Below are 24747 nucleotides of genomic sequence, written 5' to 3' on the forward strand. Positions count from 1 at the left end.
CACCCTCAGCAGTCAGGAGAATGAGTGTTTTCATTTTGAAGGGTACATCTGGGTGCTATACCACAGCACATAATACATATAATGAATATTAAAATTATTTGATATATTTCAGCCAACACAAAGCACTTAGTTCTATTTAACATTTTCCATACAGTGGAATGATTTTAATATTTCTTTAAGTAAATAAAATGGATTTCTATCTCCATTGGGTGATATTCATCGAGTCATTTAATCTGCTTTTGTAAAAGAAAGATGCCAATACTGACATATTTGTCAAGGATACTGTAGGATGAACTATCCAACTAATTGAAGCATTGAATTATTTTTTTTTCTATCAATGGACTGATTTGTCTAAACTGACTCATGTTTAATAGTGTAGATAAATGTAGAGAGTTGGAGACCTTCTGTTCTAGTTTCTCTTTCTGAATCCAAACTTTACCTTGTTAAACCTCTCTGGCACTATGTCTTCTCATTATACAATATGTGATTATGCACAAGGGAGGCAGAATCCCTCCATGAACTAGCTCCAAAAATATACCCAGGGTATTTGAAGAAAGATTTGAGCATTGCAATAAATGTAGGATTTTTTATGGTAATTATACTGAAGGAGCTAATGGTCATTTGGAAACTCAAGTTATGGTATGTGTGTGTGTGGTATGTTTAAATCAACTTCTTACCTTACTAATTATACCTTTAAAAATGATGAGTACCAGATTTAGCTCAAAGAGGAAACTTTCTGGAGTTATTTAACAAGTGCAAAGAAGTTTGTGAAAATAGAAGAAGCAATGTGTAAATACCAAAGACCAGTCATTGAACTTAGTTAAGCATAGTCACTTCCTGAGCCTAAAGGATCCCATTTAAGCATGTATAATTAATATTTACCAATGACAATAGGACCTTTTTCTTTCTTCAAGGAGCTCAGAATACTTGCCAGGCATTATCTAATTAAACTACTCAATGTACTTGTGAAATGCATTGGAACCTACATTTTAAAGAGGTGAGCACTGAAGCACAAGTGGGATTACACTAAACTCATTAACATGCCAAAGGTGAAATTGGATATAAGACTTTCAGTCTCAGGATCTACTTGCCATTCTTCAACCATGACTTTCTATAATCCACTCTATTCTAGCATAGCCTTGCTAAACAACATAGTTTCAAAGTCTAGGAAGAATTAAGTTGAGTGCAAAGTAATTCCAAATACAGGGAAGTTAGATTTTTAAAAGTTGGACTTATCCACAATATTAGTAGCATTTATAGATGAGTGCAAGTTAGTGTCAATTATTGTCTATAATAACTTGATAAGGGTGGGAACAGTTGGTCAAAATCTTTTGGAAAGTATTTAGGAGTTTGGCAATAAAAAGCAATAGTTGCTATTAGAATATCTCCCATCCTCTCCTTCTAGCTTTTTTATTCTTAGGTGTAATAAAAACTATTATTCATTGAGTGGTGTGTGCTAAGCCCATTATATGAATTGCTCTTTTTAGTCATCACAACCACTCCATGAAGCACATATTTATTATCTCCATTTTGTGAATGAGACAGATAGAGGTTAAGTGATTTACCTAAGGGTACACACTGAATAAGTGATGACCTTAGAATATAAATCTAGGTCTTTCAACCCCAAAGGATTTTTATTATGCTACCTCCTGTTTGCTATATTTGTTATTGTTCCTGTATAATGTTAAATTCTGCAGCTGTAAACATATCTGTCTTGTCCCTTTGCCTAATCCAGAATCTTTGGACATACCTCATCATCAGATCAGGGCTTCAAATCTTGCCCTATCTTGAAAGCATAAGATAGAACTCATTTACAAATTGTCTACAATACATTTATTTACTTCTCCCAATCTGTAATCTTGGTTACTGCATAACCTATTACTGCCATAACCTTCTTGCTTTGTTGGTTTCAGTAATCATCATGTGTATGCATTCGGCCCTGATTGGGGGAGAGACTCAGACACATCTCTTGGAATGGGCTCATGATCTGAAAATGACTGATGGAACCTATGTCTTTATTCCCTATGATGCCCTGCTCTACAGTTTACCATATAAGCATACCCCGTACCAGGTCCTGAAGAACAACTCAAAACTCCGGGAAGCCTATGATGCTGTGTTGACCATCACAGTGGAGTCCCAAGAAAAGACCTTCTATCAAGCCTATACAGAGGCAGCAGCTAGAGGTGAAATTTCTGAGAAACTGGAGTCAGATCAAGTAAGTGCAGATTCACAAATTATCATGAGCAGAACCTCAAAATTCAGGAAGGTAAATATTTTTCCTATCAAGAGCCTCTATTTCATAAGAAACTCAATCAATAGCAGGCAATCACACACATTAAAAACACCTTTAGTTTGCAGAAAACATTTATAAAACAAAGATATATTGTTGGAGATTTTTTTTTTTTTACCTTCAAGCAACTCATGATGACAGCATACAGCCATGAGGAATAAATAAAATATATTTAAGGACAGAGCAACAAAGCTTTAATATATATTAGTGCTGTTCAAGGGGGTCTAGTAAAAAGAAGTCCTGTTTCTGACCCACGTTCTGATCAAATTCAACAATGAGAAAAAAGAGCCAGTATATAAGAAGGTATTACCTTTATTATTGAAGGAAATGTTTAACTCAGGTTCTTTAACTAACTTCCCAACCCCCTTCATTTGGATTCCTCTGACAGGGGGATAGAATAAGAAATAGCTAACTTGTTTACCAATCCCCCAGCCCCCTTCCTCTGGTCATCTGACCATTTCCCAACCTCCTTACCTAGTTAATGATATCCGTATCTCTCCTTTCCACCTTGGTGTGGCCACTTAAACTAGCCAATCGGGAAAAAATAAGATTGTAAGGTCAACACTCCAGCCAATGGATCAAGACCCAGCATCCTAGGGCCTGTGTTAGGGATAAAAACAGAACTTGTCCTCTGCCCGTGTGCTTGCTGGCTGGCTTTCAATAGTGGCAGCACACCCTTCTGCAGAAGTTATTAAAGTGCCTTGCCAAGGTATTTTGTCTCCACGAGTCTTGCTAAATTTCATCTCTAACATTATTGATAAAGCCTGTATTAGAGTGTGGCTCTGTCTGTAGGCATTTGAGCTTTCCACTAATGAATCAGACTTCTCCACCTAGTCACCAGTATTACTAAACTACCATATTTCTTCCCCATGACAGCATGCTTTTTGTAAAATGTACAGCCTGGAGGAGCAGAGCGAGCATGTGTTCCCTATTGGTAGCTTATTCCCAAGAGAAAAATGTTAGGAGAAACTGGGCTACACATGCTCAGTTCTCTTTCCAAACTAGTTCAATTCAGTCACATTGTGGGAAGGAATGAGTAAGGGAGTGAAGAGAAGCCAGGTGTTTTTTGTTTGTTTGTTTGTTTTTGTTTTTTTTGCTAGTAGAGCTACCTCTATATGAAAGAAATCACTTGAAATGGAAAATAATTCCTACTTTCTAATATATAAGAAACAATATTTATATATGTATAAATGAATGTATGTTTAAACCTATTTCAGATTTAAATCACAGCCACTTAAGGGCAGAGGAAGGAAAAGGAGTATGAAGGGTAAAAACACAGAAAATGGAAAGTAAAGATAAAAACAAAGAGGAAAATACCAAGAAAATGATGAATATAAGAGGAAGATGAAGAGGCCAAAGATGCCAGTTAGAGTAGAAAACATATGAAGGGGATTTTTATAGATTGGAGGCCAGATGAAGAAGGCAATAATTTTCAGAAGTATTTAGAATGACACATAAGTTTTAAAAGTTCTGCATTAATTATGCTTCTAGCTGTAGGTAAAAGACAGCTCAACACAAAATGATCCAGGTCGTTTTCTTTTTAAAAATTTGAAGGTATGAGAGCTCCAGGACCAGTTATTCAGCAGTTCAGTGGTGTTATCAGTGAACCAGGTTCTTTTCATCTTTCCACTTTACAAGTCATAGCATGCTAGCTTGAAGTCATGATCTGGCTGCTCTCATGTTCCCAAGATGGCTGCTATAATTTCAAGCATCACATACAGCTGGAAACTGTCCTTTTCACAGAAGCTCCTCAAACAAACTTCTTTCCATATGTTCTTGGTCAAAATTGTGTTCCATACCCATACTTAAACCAATAATTTAGAGAGAGGAATGAGACCATCATGACTGACCCTAAGACTGCTGGGAAACTGTGAACAAAATTGGGATTATGTTAGCAAGGACGAAGGCTGTCAGCTAAGCAGCTGATTGTATCTAACACTCATATCACTCATATTCTTCATGATATTCCCCTTTTAATCCTTGTAGACTGCTTCTGTCTCTGAATAAGCGATTCAGATGACACTGAGGTTTAATTATATCTTTCTCTCCTGAACATTAACAACAAAGATTTTGCTGATTCTTTTTCTATTGAAAAAAAGGTGACTGGCAGAGATATCAAGAGTGCTGGATTTTGACTTTATTGTCACTGATAAGTTTATTAATAAATCTTTCTTTTAGAAGACACACATATTTAAGTGAAAACAATTGATCATTTGGTCATGAATTGCAAGGACCCCTCAAATTCAAAACAATTGTTTGGTATAATTATAAGCAAGCAGTAAGATAGAGAATTTTTGTACTTTTAGCCAATGACATAGCATCACATAGATACAGACTAGGTCATCTTTTTATTTTATTTTATTATTTTAGTTTATTTTTTTGTGACAGAGACAGAGAGGGAGACAGAAAGAGGAACAGACAGGGACAGATGGACAGGAAGGGAGAGAGATGAGAAGCATCAATTCTTCCTTACAGCTCCTTAATTGATCATTGATTGCTTTCTCATATGTGCCTTGACTGCAAGCTACAGCAGACCAAGTGACCCCTTGCTCAAGCCAGGGACCTTGGGCTTTAAGCCAGTGACTTTTGGGCTCAAGCCAGTGGCCATGAGGTCATGTGTATGATCCACGCTCAAGCTAGTAACCCCTCGTTAAAGCTGGTGAACCCATGCTCAAGCTGGATGAGCCTGTGCTCAAGCTGGTGACCTCGAGGTTTTGAACCTGGGTCCTCTGTATCCCAGTTTGATACTCTATCCACTGTGCCACCACCTGGTCAGACCATATTTTATTTTAATCACAGGGTTTAGGGAAGGAACATGTGTGTGTGTGTGTGTGTGTGTGTGCATGCATGTGTATTGTATGCCTATATATATGAGCAGATATTTTGATACAAAAACCTCAGACCTTCTACTCAATATTTAATCCAATCTCTTTGAGCTTGCGGAAAAGGTAATTAAGGCAAAAAAATAAAAGTGCCATTAGCTTGGTTGCTAGGCAGTCTGTGCTCAGCTTTAGGCAGGCAATAGAACTCAAAGAAAGCTTATATTATATTTAAAAAAGCTTGTTTAGACGCACTGCCACCTCCACTTTGCAGGTGCCTAGACTTTACCTCATAACCAAAGAATGATAAAGAGTGAGACAATTATCTTCACATTTGTGATAAACAAAGCTTCCCCACCTCCTTTTCTAAATTACCTCGCTCAAATGTATATTTACAGGCAGCTGGTACAGCAGAAAGAGCATATGATAAAAAATTGGACAAACTTAAGTAAATCCCAGTTCTCATTTTTACTAGCTGTGTGTCCTTGGACAAGTTATCAATACTTATACTTTTTTCCCCCCCAATTACAGCTAAAATTCAATATTATTTTTATAGTTTCAGGTGTACAACATAGCGATTAGATTATTTAGATTTTTCTGAGCCTCAGTTTTTCCCATCTGTAAAATGTATTAGTAATCTACATCTTTTAGGATTATTGTGAAGATTAAACAAAGTAACGTTTGTAAAGGGCCTAGCAGAGTGCTGGGCTCAGAGCTACCTTCCTTTCCACTTTTTCTCTTTTGGGACTATTATGATCTTATTGATTGATGATGACCTAACATTAAATTACAATGTGATTTCAGCTTCCTACTCTCTTGTTTTCTAATTACTGGCAGAGATACTCATAGTTCCAGCTTTCAAAATTATTTTACTTTTAGAATCCGAAATGGTATTTGCTTAGATCAAATTATATAAGTCAATGTTTGGTTATCTCTGGGCTATTGTTTCTTCTCTATTCAGTCAACAGATCAGCAACTGTTTATTGAGTAACTGCTATGTGACACACACTACGTTGAACTCCAGATAGAACAGTGAACAAGACAAGATTTTTGTCAGTTGTGTGTTGGAGCCAGTCCACAAAAGTCTTTGGTATTTACTTCTACTTTTATAAATACCATACTGCTACAGGTCACTTGATTGATCAATTTTGGACATGATTTGTTGATTTCCTATTACAATTGTGAATTGTTACCTCATGTACTTTCTTATCTTTCTTCAAACCTTTAATAGAGTTATGTCTCAATTTTTATATTTAGTATTTTTAATATTATAACTATGAATATAATTCATAACTGATCCATGTGGAAAATTATGGCAATAATTCATTTTACATATAACTTGTGATTTTTACCAGAGTTTACAATTGCTGTATTTTTTTTGTGACAGAGACAGAGGAGGGACAGATAGGAACAGACAGACAGGAAAGGAGAGAGATGAGAAGCATCAATTCTTCATTGTGGCACCCTAGTTGTTTATTGATTGCTTCCTCATATGTGTCTTGACTGGGGGGCTACAGCAGACCAAGTGATTCCTTGCTCAAGCCAGCAACCTTGGATTCAAGCTGGTGAGTTGTGCTCAAACCAGATGAGCCCGAGCTCAAGCTGGCGACCTCGGGTTTCGAACCTGGGTCCTCTGTGTCCCAGTCTGATGCTCCATCCACTATGCCACTGCCTGGTCAGGCCAATTGCTGTATTTTAAAAATTGTTTACCTTAATTTAAATTTTTAAGTCTTTCCATATTGTTTAATAAAGCTATAGAATCCTTTCAAAAACAATTTTATACATGCTAAAATCTATTAAATCCTTTATCAATTTCATTCGTTTTTCCTAAGACTCTCTGTCCTCCTCCCATTCTAATCTAAACTTGTTGCTCCCTAAGTCTGTTGAACAGCTGTTGTGCTAAGATTTCTATTTTTTATGTCCCTGAAAATTTCTTTTCTCTTCCTTCTATGTTGAATCCACTATTTCATGAGTCTTATGATTCTTATTTTCTTAGTTTACCCATTCAGTGGCGTACATCCTTTAGTAGCTTCTAAGAAAGGTATACAGCAAGTAAAATTTTGAAGTTTTGCATGTCTGAAAGTCATTATTCTACTGTCACTATTGATGGATAGATTGGGTATATAAATCTAGGTTAAAAATAATTCTCCCTCAGCATTTTGAAGGCATGACACATTGTCTTCTAATTTCTATTGTTGGTGTTGAGAACTCCAAAATCATTCTCATCCCTAATCCTGTGATACAATCTGGGTTTACTCTTCCTTATCTCACTCAGAAGCTTTAAGTATTATCTCTTTATTCTTTTTTTTTTTTAAGTGAAATGTGGGGAGGCGGAGAGACAGACTTCCATATGCCCCATGACTGGGATCCACATGGCAAGCCCCCTATGGGAGATGCTCTGCCCATCTGGGGCTGCTGCTCTGTTGCTCGGCAACCAAACTATTTTAGCGCCTGAAGAGAGAGGCCATGGTGACATCCTCAGCACCTGGGACTAACTTGCTCAAACCATTTGAGCCATGGCTGCAGGAGAAGAAAGAGAGAGAGAGAGAGAGAGAGAGAGAGAGAGAGAGATATGAAGAGAGATGGGAGAGGGGGAGGAGTGGAGAAGCATATGGTCACTTCTCCACTTCTCCTGTGTGCCCTGACTGGGAATTGAACCCGGGACTTCCACATGCCAATCTGACACTCTACTGCTGAGCCAACTGGTCAGGGCTTATCTCTTTATTCTTGATGTTATAAAATTTCATGATGGTGTCTGACATGCATTATACTGTACATTTCTTGGAGCCTTTCAGTCTGGAAGTTCATTGTGCATAAAAAAATTTCTTATGCTATTAGTATGATAATTTCTTCAACAACATTGTTTTTGTTATCTCTGGAAATACTCTTAGTTGGATATAAATTTGCTTAGGTTGATTTTTTTTTGTCTTATTATTTTTCTTGTACTATCCATATCTCTGTTTTTAGTTTTTCTTTCTGGAAAAATTCTTCAATATTGTGTCCTAACTCTTTTACTGATTTAAAAACAAAATTTGCTATCATATTTTTAATTCCCAAGAGTCAATTTTTATTGTTTGTTTATTCTATTTTATTTTTTTCTATATTTTTAATCTTTTTTTTACTTTTTATTGAATCCAGAGAGAGGAGGGAGGGTAAGGGGGAGACAGAAGCATCAATCTGTTTCTGTATGTGCCCTGGCCAAGGACCAAACCAGCCACCTCTGCATTGCAGGACAATGCTCCAGCCAAATGAGCCATCCAGCCAGGGCTGTTTATTCTATTTTAATAACATCCTGCCGTTGTTTCATGAATATAGCATTTTTTCTTATTTCTCTGAAGATGTCTATTTTAGTTTCTTTGAAGGGTTTTACTTCTGTGTTTTCCTCATTTCCTAATTGTTCACGTTTCTTTGTTGTTTAGATCTTCCTATTTCATGTTGGGAGCTTTCCTTAAATGTCTGGTGATTTTGGCTGTCAGTTCACATTTAAGAGTTAAACTTTAAAAGGAAGGTTTGAAGGTGTATGTACATGATGGCTCTTTTAACCAGTGGGTTTCAGTATATGGCAACTGGCTAACCAGCTCAATTTTTTGTTTTGTGTTTGTTTTTTATTTTTGCCAATATCTGTAGGTCTTGCTTTTAGGGCTCATCACTTTCTTCAGAATAAAATGTTCCAATATTCTTGGAAGTCAGAATCCTTCCTGTCAGTATTCTAGGAAGCATATTGGAGGAAAGAGGCTAGGACTCTTCATCTAAGTATGAAGACTTTAACTTCATTACTGTTTTTTTGTAGCCCACCTATCTCCCACTTTCCTTTGGGTCAAGTGTCCCAGATCTGGAGCTCTTCTGAGTCAACCTGTTTCCTGTGGAGATCTGACTGTCCTTAGTAAAAGTGGGGATGGTCGATGTCTAACTACTATTACATAGACACTTAAACAGCTCTCCCTGTTTTAGAGCTCTGTCTCACCCCCACTTCCATAGTAATTGGTGCTTTTAATTCCTAAGGTTTTCCGGGATTCTCATGGGACAAATCTGCTTGTTGCTTACCAATATTCACCTCTTCGAGTACTTAGGTTTAATCGCCCTTTACTCTGCTAAATTAGTTGCCATTCCTGTAGCAGCTTTTCATCTTCATTTTCTGTGGTTTAGGGTTACAGACTTCTGCTAATGCCATTAGGTATGGAGGTTTAGTGTTTTTGTTCCTTGTTCTCTTTGTTGTTTGGGAGTGATGTTTAAGAGGAGGAAGGGAGTGAAGAAAAAAGTCTTAATGTGACTATGTTTAATCAGGAAGTCATGTTGGAAAAAAGAAGTTACAAAAAGATGTATATGATATTTTTATTGGTGATTTTACCGTAATTTGTTAATTAATTAAGCAAGTATTTATTAAGATCAGATATAACATGGTAGATAAGAGCATGGGCTTTGAAGGCAGACTACTGTGAAATTTACTTAAGCTCTGTATCTTCTTTTTTATTTATTTATTTATTTATTTTTTAAATCTTTTTTTTATAGCATTCTTTTTTAAATTTTTATTTATTCATTTTAGAGAGGAGAGGGAGAGAGAGAGAGAGAGAGAGAGAGGAGAGACAGAGAGAGAGAAGGGGGGAGGAGCTGGAAGCATCAACTCCCATATGTGCCTTGACCAGGCAAGCCCAGGGTTTCGAACCGGCGACCTCAGCATTTCCAGGTCGATGCTTTATCCACTGTGCCACCACAGGTCAGGCATCTTCTTTTTTTTTTAATTGAGAATGATAATAGTACCTACCTCATAGAGTTGTTGTGAAGATTAAATGAGTTAACACACATAAAGAGCTTGCTTTGCACTTAAAACTCTTCAATGAATGTGAATTATTATTGCATTGTTATTTTTACTGTTACCACTGGCTAGGCACTATACAGGCAATATAATGGGAAACAAAATAGAAACAGGGTCTTTCCCTAATGAAGGAGAACAGTTTTACTATTTCAGGGTGCTAAGATCCTGGATATAAAACTGGGACCTTACTATATATTGGTCACAAATTCAAGATTAGGACAAGAGAATTGAACACCGCAAGTCCAGGATGACTGTGCTCCCCTTCTGAAATGTTAACAATAGCAGCTATCATGTTTTCTGTGCTTACTCTGCACGATGATAGTTTACATAAATGATCCCATTGAATTCTCAGACCAAGCCTACAAATTAGGTATTAATAACTCCATTTTATGGACAATGAAACAGGGTTAGAGTAACTGGTCCAAGGCCATACAGCTTGCAAATGGCAGAGCTAGGATTCCAACCCAGGACTGCTACCAAAACCTGATCATTTAACAACACATTAGTCTTTAAAAAAATTACACTGTGTACGATATCTAATGCTTTACTCTAACAAAGTAGCATTACTAAATGACTAAAATTGTTTTCCCCTGATATATGAGGTGATAAGGCTTTATGAAGACCCATGAAAAGAAAACAATAAGTCAGAATGAAGGGGTTAGGAGAGTGGGAAATCAGTAACAAATGTCCTAATTTGGTGTTAGGATGATTGGGCAAGGATGATCACTTTGTCCATGTATGTATGTATGTATGTATGTATGTATGTATGTATTTACTTACAGAATAGACTTCTGACCTAAGGTTTTAGTGCCTGCATTTTTACCTTTTATTGTTTTCCTTTGTTTGCAATGACATTCTATTGGCTACAAGTGCATATTGCTAGATCACACATTTTGGATGTTTTTTTCAAATGTGTCCTTATTTGGCTAAGCAAAAGAAATCCTCTGTATTTCTCAGCAAGCTCAGAGGATCTTAAGCTCCTTGCACCCATTGTTTTCCATTACCCTAAATATGGGTGCCTGGGATGCTAAGCTGAAGGTAATGTGGTTAGGACTGGAGCATTCAGGATGAGCCTACCACACAGGTTGTCAGAAAAGGCTGCCTGCAGCTCACAGTGGCTACAACTGTTTTTGTACCTCATTCTTTGTATAAAATCAGCATATTGTATTCCTGAGTAGCATATCAAACAACTTTTGCTATTAGCCATCTGTTGGCTATTTTCAATGGTTGAGATCATGCATTATTGGGGGTACTGCCTTTAATGACTGAAATTCAATTACCTTTTGGTTTCATGATCTCTGCATATGCCTGGGTTTTTGTGCAAAAATGATGTTACCATTTTGTCCTTCAAGTGATGCTTCCCAAGCCAGGTATGTTTTAATATATACTTTCAAGGACAATATTTTTGGAAGCCAGTTCTGTGTTTTCAAACACAGTAAATCTGAACTAATGATAGTCAACTAAATAACACCATGAAGCATTATAGTGAACAAATTCAAATGTCACTGCTCTTAACAAAAACCTTATTCTCTTAGATATAAGCTCCAAAATATCTAAGGTATGGCTAGCTAAAGCCAATGAATAACAAGTATAAGTTTTAATTATCATTCACTTATTCAAAAATTCATTCAGGTTCAGTTCATAAGCATAAGAATCATCAGTGAGTTCCAAATTCTGAGCTGTCATGTGAAAAGGGTCATTTGTCTGACAGAAGTTCCTGCCTATTTTGTCTTTCTTCTTTGGAGCTGTAGTCAGAAGCCAGGGCAGAGGGTTGTGGAGAGTGTCCTTTTTTCCCTGTCCCTCTCTCTACGTCTTCTTTCTCTCATTATTTGTAGCAGCTGCAACTAGACCTTTTGTGACCAATGTTAACAGAGTGTGCCTTTGATTTACGGGAAGGGGCAATTCCCATTGCTGAAAGGCACAATGGATGAAACAGGCATACAAACCAGCTAGAACACAAATCCAAGCCCTTACAGTAAGAGTGGACACAACCACTCTTTTGTAACTGAATACTGTTGCTATGGCTATGCTTTTCACGTTAGTTTCAGGTCCCTCTACCATACTTTTGTGGCTGTGTGTATGTGTACACAGGCGTGTGTGTGTGTGTGTGTGTGTGTGTGTGTGTGTGTGTGTGTGGTATGTGATGGAGGCTAGAGAATCTTGAAAAACAGGGTCAGGCTTCAGTAATTTTGGTGAGTTGCTGTCAGTCAGCTCTAACATGGTTCAATTTGAGAGCATAAAGGGCAGTGTAGCCTGGCCAGCTCAAAACCCTTTGGGATATGTCAACTCAAGAGGTGAGGGTATTGTTTTTAAGGGTTTCAATCTTTGCTTTCGGCTATAGGTAGATTTAGTCTCTTTCCCAGAAAGCTCTGTGCCTCACAAAAACAGATTACTAGTATTCTTTTTGCTTTCAGGGGTTTGCTGCCCTGTGGTTTTTTACTCATTCATTTTACTAGGATTGATTTTATACTCTACCTTCTAGTCTTCACTTATTGTCTAACTTACCAAAGCCCCAGAAAACAGGCAGGCTCTTGCAGAAATCCTAATGACAATTAAATGAAGCACCTAAGAATGTCAGGAGGCAGAGGTAGTGAAAGCCTCTTAAGAAACCCCAGTGTGTGCTAAGCAGCTAAGTGTAGATGTCTTGGTGGCAGCACATGTTTGTACAGTGCATGTTAAGGCAGAGTGGTAAGTGGAGATCACTGGAATGAAACTCAGGCGACTGATGTGTTGATTTCTGTGCTGTGATTAGTTATCTCTGCAATCTGAGGGGAGGTTTCTGGCTTAAACTACTGGAAGCATGGAGTACCTTTTTAATTTTTATTTATTTTTTATTTATTCATTTTAAAGAGGAGAGGGAGAGAGAGAGAGACAGAAAGAAAAAGAGAGGAGACAGAGAGAGAGAGAAGTGGGGGAGGAGCTGGAACCATCAACTCCCATATGTGCCTTGACCAGGCAAGCCCAGGGTTTCGAACCAGCGACCTCAGCATTTCCAGGTCGACGCTTTATCCACTGTGCCACCACAAGTCAGGCCATGGAGTACCTTTTTATAAATGGGGAAGACTCATTGCAGATGAAGCAGGAAGATATGAGATAATGATTAGGATTTTGATTTTGGGTCTATTAAAATTTAACATCCAAGTAGAATATTAAAGTAGGCAGTTGACTATATCAGTGTGGAATTTAGGAAAGAGGCCTGAGCTGGAACTATTAGTCTGGGACTTATGACATAGATACGGTATTTATAGCCAGGAGACTATAAGCGATAACCAGTGGAGTAAATGTAGATAGAGAAGGGGGTGAAGGACTGAGCTGTGGGACACTTCAATGTTAAAAGATCAGAGAGATGAAGAATAATCCATATAGAGGTCAAATAAAAATGTCTGCAAGCAAAGTTTGATTTCTGGACTAAAGAGTTGGAAAATTTCACAGGAGTTTGGAACTCAGAGGCACAAGGATTTCAACCAAGAATGCTAAACTAAGAAATAGATTACCTCAGTTTTAGTCCATTTTATGACTAGGTAACTGATCTTGAAAAATGACTTAACTACTCTGGGTATCCTTTTTATACCTAGAAAGAAAGACAGCTAGACCAGATGATCTCCAAGATTTAGGCATTTATAATTCTGTATCTTCATTTTTGAAGCCCAGAGAGTGAAGAGAAGTTATTTGATCAATATCTTGGCATTATGCCAGTGTGTCTTCTTCTATGCCGTTGATTTCTTTTTGTATTTTCCCGAAGCTGGAAACGGGGAGGCAGTCAGACAGACTCCCACATGCGCCTGACCGGGATCCACCCGGCATGCCCACCAGGGGGCGATGCTCGGCCCATCTGGGGCATTGCTCTGCTGCAACCAGAGCCATTCTAGCACCTGAGGCAGAGGCCATAGAGCCATCCTCAGCGCCCGGGCCAACTTTGCTCCAATGGAGCCTTGGCTGCGGGAGGGGAAGAGAGAGACAGAAAGGAAGGAGAAGGGGAGAGGTGGAGAAGCAGATGGGCACTTCTCCTGTGTGCCCTGGCTGGGAATCGTACCCAGGACTCCCGCATGCCAGTCTGACACTCTACCACTGAGCCAACCGGCCAGGGCCTATGCCATTGATTTTTAACCCTAAATATATATTAGACTCTCTGGGGGAACTTTTAGTAATACTGATTACTGGGTCCCAAACCTACAGTGTCTCGTTTTGTTGGTCTAGGTTGGGTTTAGCATTGTTATTTTTGACACTCCTCAGGTAGTTCTAATGTGCAGCTAGGACCGAAAACCCTCTGCTCTACATTAACAAGGCATGACAGTGTTTTGTTAGCTACTACAATTCTCTGTATCTTGACTTGTATTTCTACCACAAAAATGATTCACTCAATTTTAAGTCCTTTCATTCAGGTGAATGTTGTTACAGAAGGATAACTTTCTAGACCTTGAAAAACCAAAGTAGCAAGTATCAGCTTTCCCTGAAGCTCAGTTAAATGGCAGGACCATAGATTTTTTGAACTCCATCCTAGAAGTGAAATGTTATGGAAAACCATGAAGCCACAGCTGGTCTGAGGGAAAGGAAGGAGGGATTGTTCCTTTTTTCTTCCTACCTTAATAGAAAAAAGAGATACAAAGTTTGTTCCAAGAATAAGCTTGCAAAGTTAAGGAACAGTGCATCAGTCATAGTACACAAATGCTGTTGCTTTTACCACATTTATAAAGCAGGCAGACTCATGCTGCCACTGTAGCAGTTTAAACTGCTTAATAGTGGCTTGTCACCAAGGCTTTGCCATTTTGTATAACAATGAGATATAGAGTTTCTTGATTAAACTAACATTCTCCATATACTACAACATTTTGCTCTGTATTTGTGGCCATGTATGTGTTAGTATGTATGTCTACATGTGTATGTGTTTAAAACTATTCTAGTGTTCACTTTTTCTCGGGAGCATATGTCTAGGAGAATAGCCATTTTGAACAAGGCTTTGACTGTGGATACACATTATTTACAGTCTTACCCCATACAGCTACCACTCTACTAGTGCCAGCAAAGTGATTTTACCATGCATAATGCACCAGTAATTAACCTGGTGAATTTCCTTTGAATACTTCTTATCTGTTCTATACATGTTTTTGTTTTGTTTTGTTTGTGCCCTTTGTAACTCTAAATCACTTTCATATTTTAGAGACATAAACATATATTATATATGACTTGGTTTGCTCATAAAATTGTCATATTTGGTATACTTAAAGATGTAAAGGCCTGGGGAAGAAAAACAGAAAAATTCAGGGGAGATACCAAGCAAGTCCTTAGAAACCATTGTTTTTTTCCCCACCTCTGGGTCTCTTAGCTTTCCTCCACTCAGATGTGCAGTCCATTATAATGAACATAGGCTTGGAATACACTCTGATATTGCTCTAGGGTGACTAGGTCTCAAGATAATTGTAATTTTTAAAAATAGGTTTCACCATTGTTTGGAACCATCTACAATTCAATTTACCTTATCGCACAAGCCATGAATTATGCTATGAAAGAAAATGGACAGGCTAAGGCTGCCAGCCTGGTTCAGCATTCCAGAAACATGCAGTTCTATGGATTTAACCAGTTGATAAAGACAGATGCAAATGGAAATGGAATTTCAGAATATGTAATCCTGGACACCAACTGGAAAGAATGGGAACTCCATAGTACTTACACTGTGGACATGGAAACGGAGCTTCTACAGTTCAGAGGGACTCCCATTCACTTTCCTGGTGGCAGACCCCCTCGAGCAGATGCAAAATGCTGGTTTGCAAAAGGGAAGATCTGCCAAGGAGGTAAGAAATGGAAAATAGCCAGTAGTCAGTTTGGTTTAGCTTGGGTTACAAAGGAACCTCTTTAGGGGAAGGCATATTTTAATATTGGAACACTCATAGAATCAATCATTTGCATTCAGATGACATAAAAATCTTGGCACGCCATGTAATTAATTTAAAATAATAAGAACAATGAGAGATACTTTGCAGCCTTGAATAACCATTCACAATTTAAAAGCTTCTCCCACTTGTTTTCTTAATTAAAATTTTTATTTTTTAAATACAGTTTACATTCAATATTATCTGTATTAGTTTCAAGTGTACAGCATAGGGATTAGACAATAACATACTTTACAAAGTGCCCTCTGATATTTCAAATACCCATCTGGCACTATACATAATTATTAGAATATTATTGACTGTTGTCCCTATGCTGTACTTTACATCCCGTGACTGTTTTGTTCCTAAAGATTTGTAGTTCTTATCCCTTCAACTTTTTCAGCCAGCTCACCAGCCCCCTCCAGTATAGCAACCCTTATTCTGTTCTCTATATCTGCTAGTTATTTTAAAAAGGATTCCACTCCCACAGGGGTTACTCCTAGATATAAATATTTTGTAGGCTTCTATTCCCGCCTTCTGCTAGAAAGGTCACCTGGTCTTCCCTTGATGTATCCAAATCCTGTCAATCAGGCTCCACTACAGAAATGCTTCATCTATACCCTCTCCTCTCTAAACTTCCATTGAACTAAAAGTCTGTACCTCACAGCTTAGCACAAAATTGCTTTTCAATTGTTTCTTATAGATTGATTGTGTTTCCCTTTCCCAATACTCCTTGAGGGTAGGGACCATAGCTAATAATTCTTATACTTCACAACTGCCTAACACAGTCCGCATCCAATAAACACTTGCAGTTTGATTGACTGATAGAACTCCTCTGGCCTGTGGAAGATGGGAAACTCCACCAAATCTTTGAGAGCCACAGGAAATTTTTGAAGGACTCATTTTATTGCTATGTGTATACCACAATCTTTTAAAACTAAAAACATATATTTGAGATGGACTTGCATTTCTATTTTGCTTCAGTATAACATACCCAACTACTGCTTTACTCACATCATCATATATATATTCCCCCTGAAATGGTAGAAATCCATCCAAATATTTAGATTTTCCAGAGGTCAATTTATATACTGATGAAAACACTAATTATCAAAACGAGACTCACCTTCGAAGGACAAATGCTATATTTTTCATCAAAACCTCACAAGGTCTATGGGGTCCAGTGAATTAAAAATATATTTGATTTTATGAAGGCAACATAATACTTACCCTTCACAGGTGAGATAACATTTATTCTGAAGAACTCTATTGCTGTCAACTTAAAATAAGGTACTCAAAGTTTTCCATTCGTGGACTTTTTCCTCCAAAGAAACACCCAGTTTAGGCTTAATTCATGTGATTTGTTATTGTCAGAGTGGTGAGTGGTTTTGCTTCAGAACAGTGAAATTGCTTTCTGTGTCCATAAAGTCAACAAGACAGACTATGCTGTAGAAAAATGGAATTAAGTTAGGTAGATGTGGCTTGATTTTAGAGTCACCAGAAAGCATGAGGAGTCTCTCTGTGGTGCTTTCTATTTACAGCCTCTCTCTGATAATGTCATTCTTCTTCTTCCTCTCACTCTCTGCAGGCATCAACCCTGTCTTTGCCGTGACGGTCTGCCTTGCTTTGCTTATAGTCCTGCTGACTATTAATGGATTTGCTTACTTTATAAGGTACATTTTTGTGTGTATATAAAAATATAAGCCCATAATAATGTTGTTAGTATTAATTTCCAGGAAGTCATGTTGCAGTGCAATTTCCTCATTACACGACTCACTGATTTCCTTTTTTCCATAGAGATTTACCATCCCTACTGGCCCCATTTAGGATGAAGTGTTTTCATGATGCCAAGAATAACTTCCTCCACTGTATTGTTAGTGTTGCTGCCTGTGAGTAGATCTTGCTCTCAGCACTATCGTAAAACAAGATCTTTAGGGCCTGTCTACACCCTTTCTGTACATTTCCCCCCATTGGCAGCATTTTCTATTACCATCTCCTTCCTTATATGTTATGGACTTGTAGAGAATAGATTTGGGGTATTTTTAAGAAGTTTCAAGAATTAGAATTGGCTAGAATCCAACATTTAGGGATAATGATACTAACTCACAGGATTGTAGTGGAGTTTAAATAAACTAAAAGAAAGTACCTAGAACAATACTTGACTCATAGTAGGTGCTCATCAAATGGTAAATTTCAACTCCTTCCCAGGTACATGAGACTTCCTGCTGAGTGTTGGGAGCACAGAATCCTCACTTTGTCACTCATGAATTTTACTCAGGGTATCATATTCCAGGTTTTTACTGTTTTCTTCCTTGGACCAAAGCTCTCCTAGCTAATCATTAAAATTATCATTGTCATCATTCTTTGTGTTCCTCTCTCAAGTCCTTTAATAGGTGACCAACTACTCTGATGAACTAACTCAGGATTAGGGACAAATGACTTAAGATGTCTTAATATGATCCCCTTTTCTTATAATCTTTTCATTTTAACATTTGGACCCTCCTCCATACTAGGATGATTTAGGGAAAGTGAAAAATAAAGTCCACCACAACTCTCCTGCTTTACCCTTTCCACCCTGAAAACCACACCTTTGTTATCTCTTTGTAAGGATTGTCCTGACAGCAATGTGATGCAAACTTGGTAAGGAATGGATTGGAGCAATTTTGGTGAGTTTCAAGAAAGAATGTCTAGAGTGTATTGAGTAGCTGTATAAATTTGGACCAAACACTAAACCTCTCTTGGACGGAATTTTCCCATTTTAAAATAAATGAATTAGATTAGATGATTTATAAGAGCCCTTCCAGCTCTGCTATTCTAATGACTGTGAAATCCTGGATTGAGATGATAACAGGTATAGCTCTTAGTGTTTAATATGTTGTCATTGCTGTGAAAAAACACTGTGATCCATTCTCCCCAGGATTAGAAACTTGATAAAGTCACACAGTGTAATAGGCAGCTAATGAACTAGAAAAACACACTTGCAAAATGTTAATGGCAGACAGTACCAGATATTACCAGTGAAGTTAAGCCTCTTTCTCTGAATTTGGTTAAGAAAGAATTCAGAACCAAGAGCTCTGGTATCAGAAATTTATTTAGAAGGTCACAGAGGTAGAAGAGGTGAGCTGAAGAAGAAGTGAGCCAAATGGGCTGTGTGGACTGAGGAAACAAGATACAGAGGCAAAAGAGGGAGCTTAGGAAAAAGAAAGGCAAAGAAAATGTACCTGATGGCCTGACCTGTGGCGGAATGCTGAGGTCACTGGTTTGAAACCCTGGGCTTGCCCAGTCAAGGCACATGCGAAGCAATTACTATAAGGTGATGCTTCCCGCTTCTTCTCTCTCTCTCTCTCTCTCTCTCTCTCTCTCTCTCTCTCTCTCTCTCTCCCCCTCTCTCTTCTAGCTAAAAATAAATAATAATAGTAATAATAATAATAATAATAATAATAATAATAAGAAGAAGAAGAAGAAAATGCACTTGGGGAAAGGAGAGGGGGAAAGGTGTGAGGCGTGCTCCAGAGAGTATATGCTGTGTTTTTCATCTTGAGAGGCTCTATTTGTTTTCCAAAGGCAGGGATTTTAGGGGAGATCTCAGGGGAGGATCTCAGTAGAATATTCATCAGCTTTTCAGGCATGTCCTTTTAGGTTTATGGTCTCTGCTAATTTGTCAGTACAAAGGCAGGTGGACATTAGTCATTGCAGCTAGTCCTGATGTTAGCCATAGTGTTTGTTGCTCTACCTGGACTTGCTGCTTTTCTGGGCCTGGAGCTGAAACACAACCGAGGCTTAAATGTTATCTCTAGTTTTACCAAAACTCTGTTTCTGTGGTCAGCAGGCACAAGGCTTTTGTTCCTAAGGTTATTTGATGCAGGCCAGAACCTCATTGTTTTGGGAGCTTAATGCTTAAGGGAATGGTCATGCAAGGGCTTGTATGGGAGTCTTATGAGGCTTTTTTCTGGCTCCATTATTTCTTCTTTAAGGGGGTCTACCACATGACTCATGACATACCAGGAGAGGGTCTGAACTACATGACCGGTGATATGAAAGGTCGTGGGGTCTAAACCACATGACCAGTGATATGCTATGGGAGAAACAGTCACCCTGGGAACAAGGTCCCACCCTAAGTACTTCTCCCAGGTTCACCTGTTGCTAGGCACCCAGAACTTTCTGCCCTGATGACCTACTGTACCTGGCCTATGGTTCGTACTCTGCTCATGTCTAAGTGCTTACTATACTGATAAAGACATTACTTCAAAGGAACTTTTAGTTTTAATTTCTGTGACTGTGACATAGACCTGATCACAACAGAAATTTAATGTCTAATATTTCTGCTGCTAAATAATAATGTATTTAATTAACATCATTAGCTACTTAGTGAAAATAAGTTTCATTCAATCAAAAAGCTTCCTTCTTCTAGATAGATTTGAGGAGTAACAGGCTCTGGCTAACCAATGCCAAACCATCCCATGGTAGGGAGGAAAATGGAGTCACTCAGCTGTTTGTGTTAGTTGTCACCCTGCCCCCAACCACAAATGACTGTTCTCACTGGTCTTTCCAATGGAATTAATTGGTTTATTTGGGTCTAAGGTGAGACCAATATGCAATTTATTTATTTTTTAGGAAGAGGAGGGGAGAGATAATAAAATGAACTCCCACATGCACCCTGACTAGGATCTACCCAGCAACCCTACCTGGGGCCAATGCTTGAATAAACTGAGCTATTTTTAGTACCCGAGGCAGATGCACTGGACCAATCAGGCCATCCTCAGTGCCTGGGGCTTGAATCACCCGAGGCACTGATTATGTGACTGGAAGAGAGACAGAATGAGGAGAGGGAGGGAGAGAGAAACAGATGATTGCTTTTCTTAGGTGCACTGACCAGGAATCAAACCCAGGATGTCCATACACTGGGCTTATGCTCTACCCCCTAAGCCAGTGGTCCCCAACCTTTTTTGGGCCACGGACCAGTTTAATGTCAGAAAATATTTTCACGGACCGGCCTTTAGGGTGGGACGGATAAATGTATCACGTGACTGAGACAAGCATCAAGAGTGAATCTTAGACGGATGTAACAGAGGGAATCTGGTCATTTTTTAAAAAATAAAACAATGTTCAGACTTAAATATAAATAAAATGGAAATAATGTAAGTTATTTATTTTTTCTCTGCGGACCGGTACCAAATGGCCCACGGACCAGTACCGGTCCGCGGCCCAGGGGTTGGGGACCACTGTCCTAAGCCACCAGCCAGGGCCTAATCTGCAATTCTTGATAAGGGAAGAAAAAAACCCAAATAATGGGGTTGGGAGGATTTGTTTGGAGCTTGTGGGCTGAAGGGCAAAGAAGAATGGAAAGCAAACTGATTGGAGAAGGACATGATTAGAAATGGAAATAATAGGAGAGGAAAATGAGTTTGAGACAATTGGTACCTCAAGTGGTCACAGAAAACTCAAAGATAGGAGAAAAGCACATAATTTTCCAGAGTCACTTGGTTCTTGGTTCCTCAGCTAACAAAGCAGAAAAGGTGCCCTCTCTTTGCTGCCTACCTCCTTCTCTCTGCCCACACGGCTGCAATCAGAAGAGCTGAGCAGCTGATGAGTTTCTGTAATAGATGGTGATTACTTGCAGGAGAGTGACTCTTTCTGTTCCTTCATTTTCTGTGTTTTGATTGTTTAAGTTTTCTCAGAAAGAAAAACGTGCGAAGAACCCAACCACCTCAAAACAAAGGATTCTTTGAACTCCTTCTTTCTCCCTCATTTGAAACAGATTGCCTCTCCTTTCTATGAAGCTCTCCCAAGCTTTGTAATACTAATGATGATAATGATAATAGTGAGCCCTTATACTTTCATAGTGCTTCATGCTTTTCAAAGCACTTTCACATACATTATCTCATTTGGTTTTCCAAACAACTATATAAAAGTGGGTAATGCAAGGACAATTATCCCACTAAATAGATGAGGATGCTGGGGCATGAAGAGGTTAAATTATATATTTATCCAAGATTATCTGGCTAATTAATAACAGAATCTGCACTATACTCCAGGTCTTTGGATTGGGAGTCTAGTTCTCTTTTTACTTGTGTGTATTCTGTAGCATAATTATTTTGACAGGTGTGCTTGCTTTAAGACAATTCACTACACATATGAAACAGATAGGGAGTGATGCTTTATTTACTTTGCCAATAAATTCATGTGGTCTACCCAAGAATTCACTACAGGGCTCTTTTAATTTTCTCTGCAGGGCAGCAGCTCCCACAGTGATAAGGGACATATTTGTTGGCAGACAATTAGAAACACATTAATTGTTTGCTTACAAATCAGTGGAATCACTGAGAAAAACTGACTAGATTTCTGGTACTTAAAGCTACAGCGACACTGTAAATTTCTTAGAGCAGCTTGACAAAGCACTTTTATTCAGTGGTTGTTTTCCCTACTTTGGCACTCAGCTTTAGTACATTCCACAGGGTGACCATTAAGGGTTTATGAAAAAAGTAAAACTGTAGCTGTCAGACCCCAAGAGAAAACAGAACAAAATAACCACGTGGACTAATCCAAGGTTCCCTTCAGGTCCTCAAGTTGTCATGTCAGCTCAACTGAGATGACCTACCTTGCTGTGTGGGTAGACATTATAAACTCCTATGTGTCTAGTAATTGATTTGTTAGAAATAATTACATTCACTGCAAATTAATAGGCATGTTTGGAGAGAATCAGGTTTAAACTGTGTCTATGTAATGTTCAGACAAGAGACCAATTCAGTAAAAGAAAAAAAAAAACAAAACTCTGTCAGCCTACTTGTTTGGAACCATGTAGACAAAGCAACCAACTGATTGAATTTTTCCACTTTTCAAACTGTTGCTTTGGCAACGCATAGATGCAACTTTGCAAGACAAGTGGTCTTGTGGGCAGAAATCTGGGCCCACAGCCAGGGACCAAGGATTCGAATTCCAGCTCTGCCTCAGGCTAGGAGATCTCAAACAATTTGCTTAATTTTATTTATTTATTTTAAACGTGTTTTTGTGACTATAAAATAGAGATTAATGATTCTTGGCCCTGACATTATTAGAATATATACTATGGCACATGTAAAAGAGTGTTGAGTTTATTTAAAAGTATTCAAAGGTGATGTTTTTGAATGTGCCCTTGATGTGGGAACACCACTTTTTTGGTCTTAGATGTCATTCCCATGCAACACCTTCATCCCTCCCTTTGATGTCTCTTCGATGGCATTTTCACTTTTCTCTTTTTGTCTTTTGTTATTCTGCAAGTTGTGAGGACCAGGGTTGCTGCCTCTCTTTGCTGTGGGTACTGTGGTAAAGATCTATGTGTGGTTATTTTTTCAATTATCTTGTGTATTTTTAAACTTCTGTTACAGGGCAAATTTACCCTGGTTTTAAAAAGCATCCATCCTCATGACCCTGTGATATTATGCTTGTTTCAGGCGTCGTATAAATAAAATACAGTTGATTAAAGGACCCAACAGAATTCTACTAACTTTAGAGGATGTGACATTTATCAATCCCCATTTTGGCAGTAAGGTAAGGAGCTTCCTTTTCTTTTTGCTGTAGTATCCAATATGGTATCCACAAGCCACAAATGACTATTGAGCACTTTACATGTGGCTAGTCTTAATTGAGATGTGCTGTAAGAGTAACATGCACACTAGATTTAAAAGACCATAAAAAACATGTAAAATACTTCATTAAATTTAAAAAATATATTAATTACATACCAAAATGATAGTACTTTGCATATACTGGGTTACAGAGTATTATTAAAGTTAATCACAACTTTTTTCTTATGTTTTTTTTAATGTGCTTACCTACCAGAAAACTTAAATTTACATGTATTGCTCATGTTACATTTCAATTGGATAGTGCTGTCTTAGAACAGTTATGTGGAAGTGATGTAGTACACATTGAGTAATAGTGTAGTTTTCACTTCATATATCCCTTTTTGTACATTTGGACTCAACATTTCATTACTAGTTTCTCAAGAGCAGGAGTACATCTTTTTTTTTTTTAATGTTAGCCCATAGCACCCTACATGGTGCTGATAGTATAATAGGTGCTCATAATACTATAGTTTTGTGAGTGAATCAACTAGTGAAAGAGAGTTGAGTTTTACAAGGGGTTCTGTTCTGATTGTGATTGTGTTGTAATTGGCGATCTTTATTGAGTGCCTACTACAATGTTCTGGCTCTGTGCTGGAAATGGAATATAGTCCCTGCCTTCAAGGAAATTACAATCAAGCCAAAAAAACAAATCATACTACACAGTAAAGTTGATAGACAATATACTGCCCAAAAGATACTAGAAATATGATAGAACTTGAGAGGAGACAGATCAGTGGAGAAAGGCTTTTCAGAGATGCAGCACTGAATCTGTGTCTTAAACAAGGAAGCATAGGATTTTTCTAGATCAAGATAAGAAACTGGTAACCAATTTTGTTTGACACTTATACATACAAAAATTAGTAACCAGATTTTTGAAATTGTGAGATTGCACATAAAAATCTGAATTTCTGGGTGTTATTTAAAAGGTTGGATGATCTATCAGCTTTGGGTATCATTGTGACAATTCATTCGAACTCAGTAGTAGTTGTCCTTTCAGGAAGAGGCATACTTTCTGCAGTTTGACACCATTCCCATCACACTCTATTGTCTTTCACTTAGCTTATTTCATCAATTTCTAATTCCCATCTGGCCCCTATAAGCATTTTAGGCAGAGAAAACAGCATAAATAAATCTTGGAAAAGGGAATGTAAGGAGAAGTTTTGGCGAATGTAGCTAGTAATGGGATAGTGTGCTTTTCTGTGCCCAGTCTATGGCCAAAATAAAGACCTTAGTCTTGCAAATCTTAATATGGTGTTGACAGGATGTAGGGAGAGGATGCAAAAACATCATTTTGTCCCCATGTGCTATTTAGCTTTGCTACATTTGTGTATCAGATTTGAGAATTACCTCTGTG

General features: G+C 38.1%; 1 protein-coding gene across 4 annotated transcripts in view; it reads left to right on the forward strand.

The window, feature by feature from the left end:
- The window catches only part of GUCY2F (guanylate cyclase 2F, retinal), a 126582-nt gene that overhangs the window by 22325 nt on the left and 79510 nt on the right, over positions 1-24747 (forward strand). For 3 of the 4 annotated variants that reach the window (XM_066250027.1, XM_066250029.1, XM_066250028.1), the window contains exons 3-6: positions 1914-2215; positions 15357-15711; positions 17378-17462; positions 23220-23316. In XM_066250027.1, the coding sequence (XP_066106124.1) occupies positions 1914-2215; positions 15357-15711; positions 17378-17462; positions 23220-23316 (839 nt within the window). The remainder of the gene's footprint in view (positions 1-1913; positions 2216-15356; positions 15712-17377; positions 17463-23219; positions 23317-24747) is intronic. The other variant, XM_066250030.1, reaches the window with a different exon arrangement.

This window comes from Saccopteryx bilineata, chromosome X, assembly GCF_036850765.1.
Source record: "Saccopteryx bilineata isolate mSacBil1 chromosome X, mSacBil1_pri_phased_curated, whole genome shotgun sequence".
NCBI lineage: Eukaryota > Metazoa > Chordata > Mammalia > Chiroptera > Emballonuridae > Saccopteryx > Saccopteryx bilineata.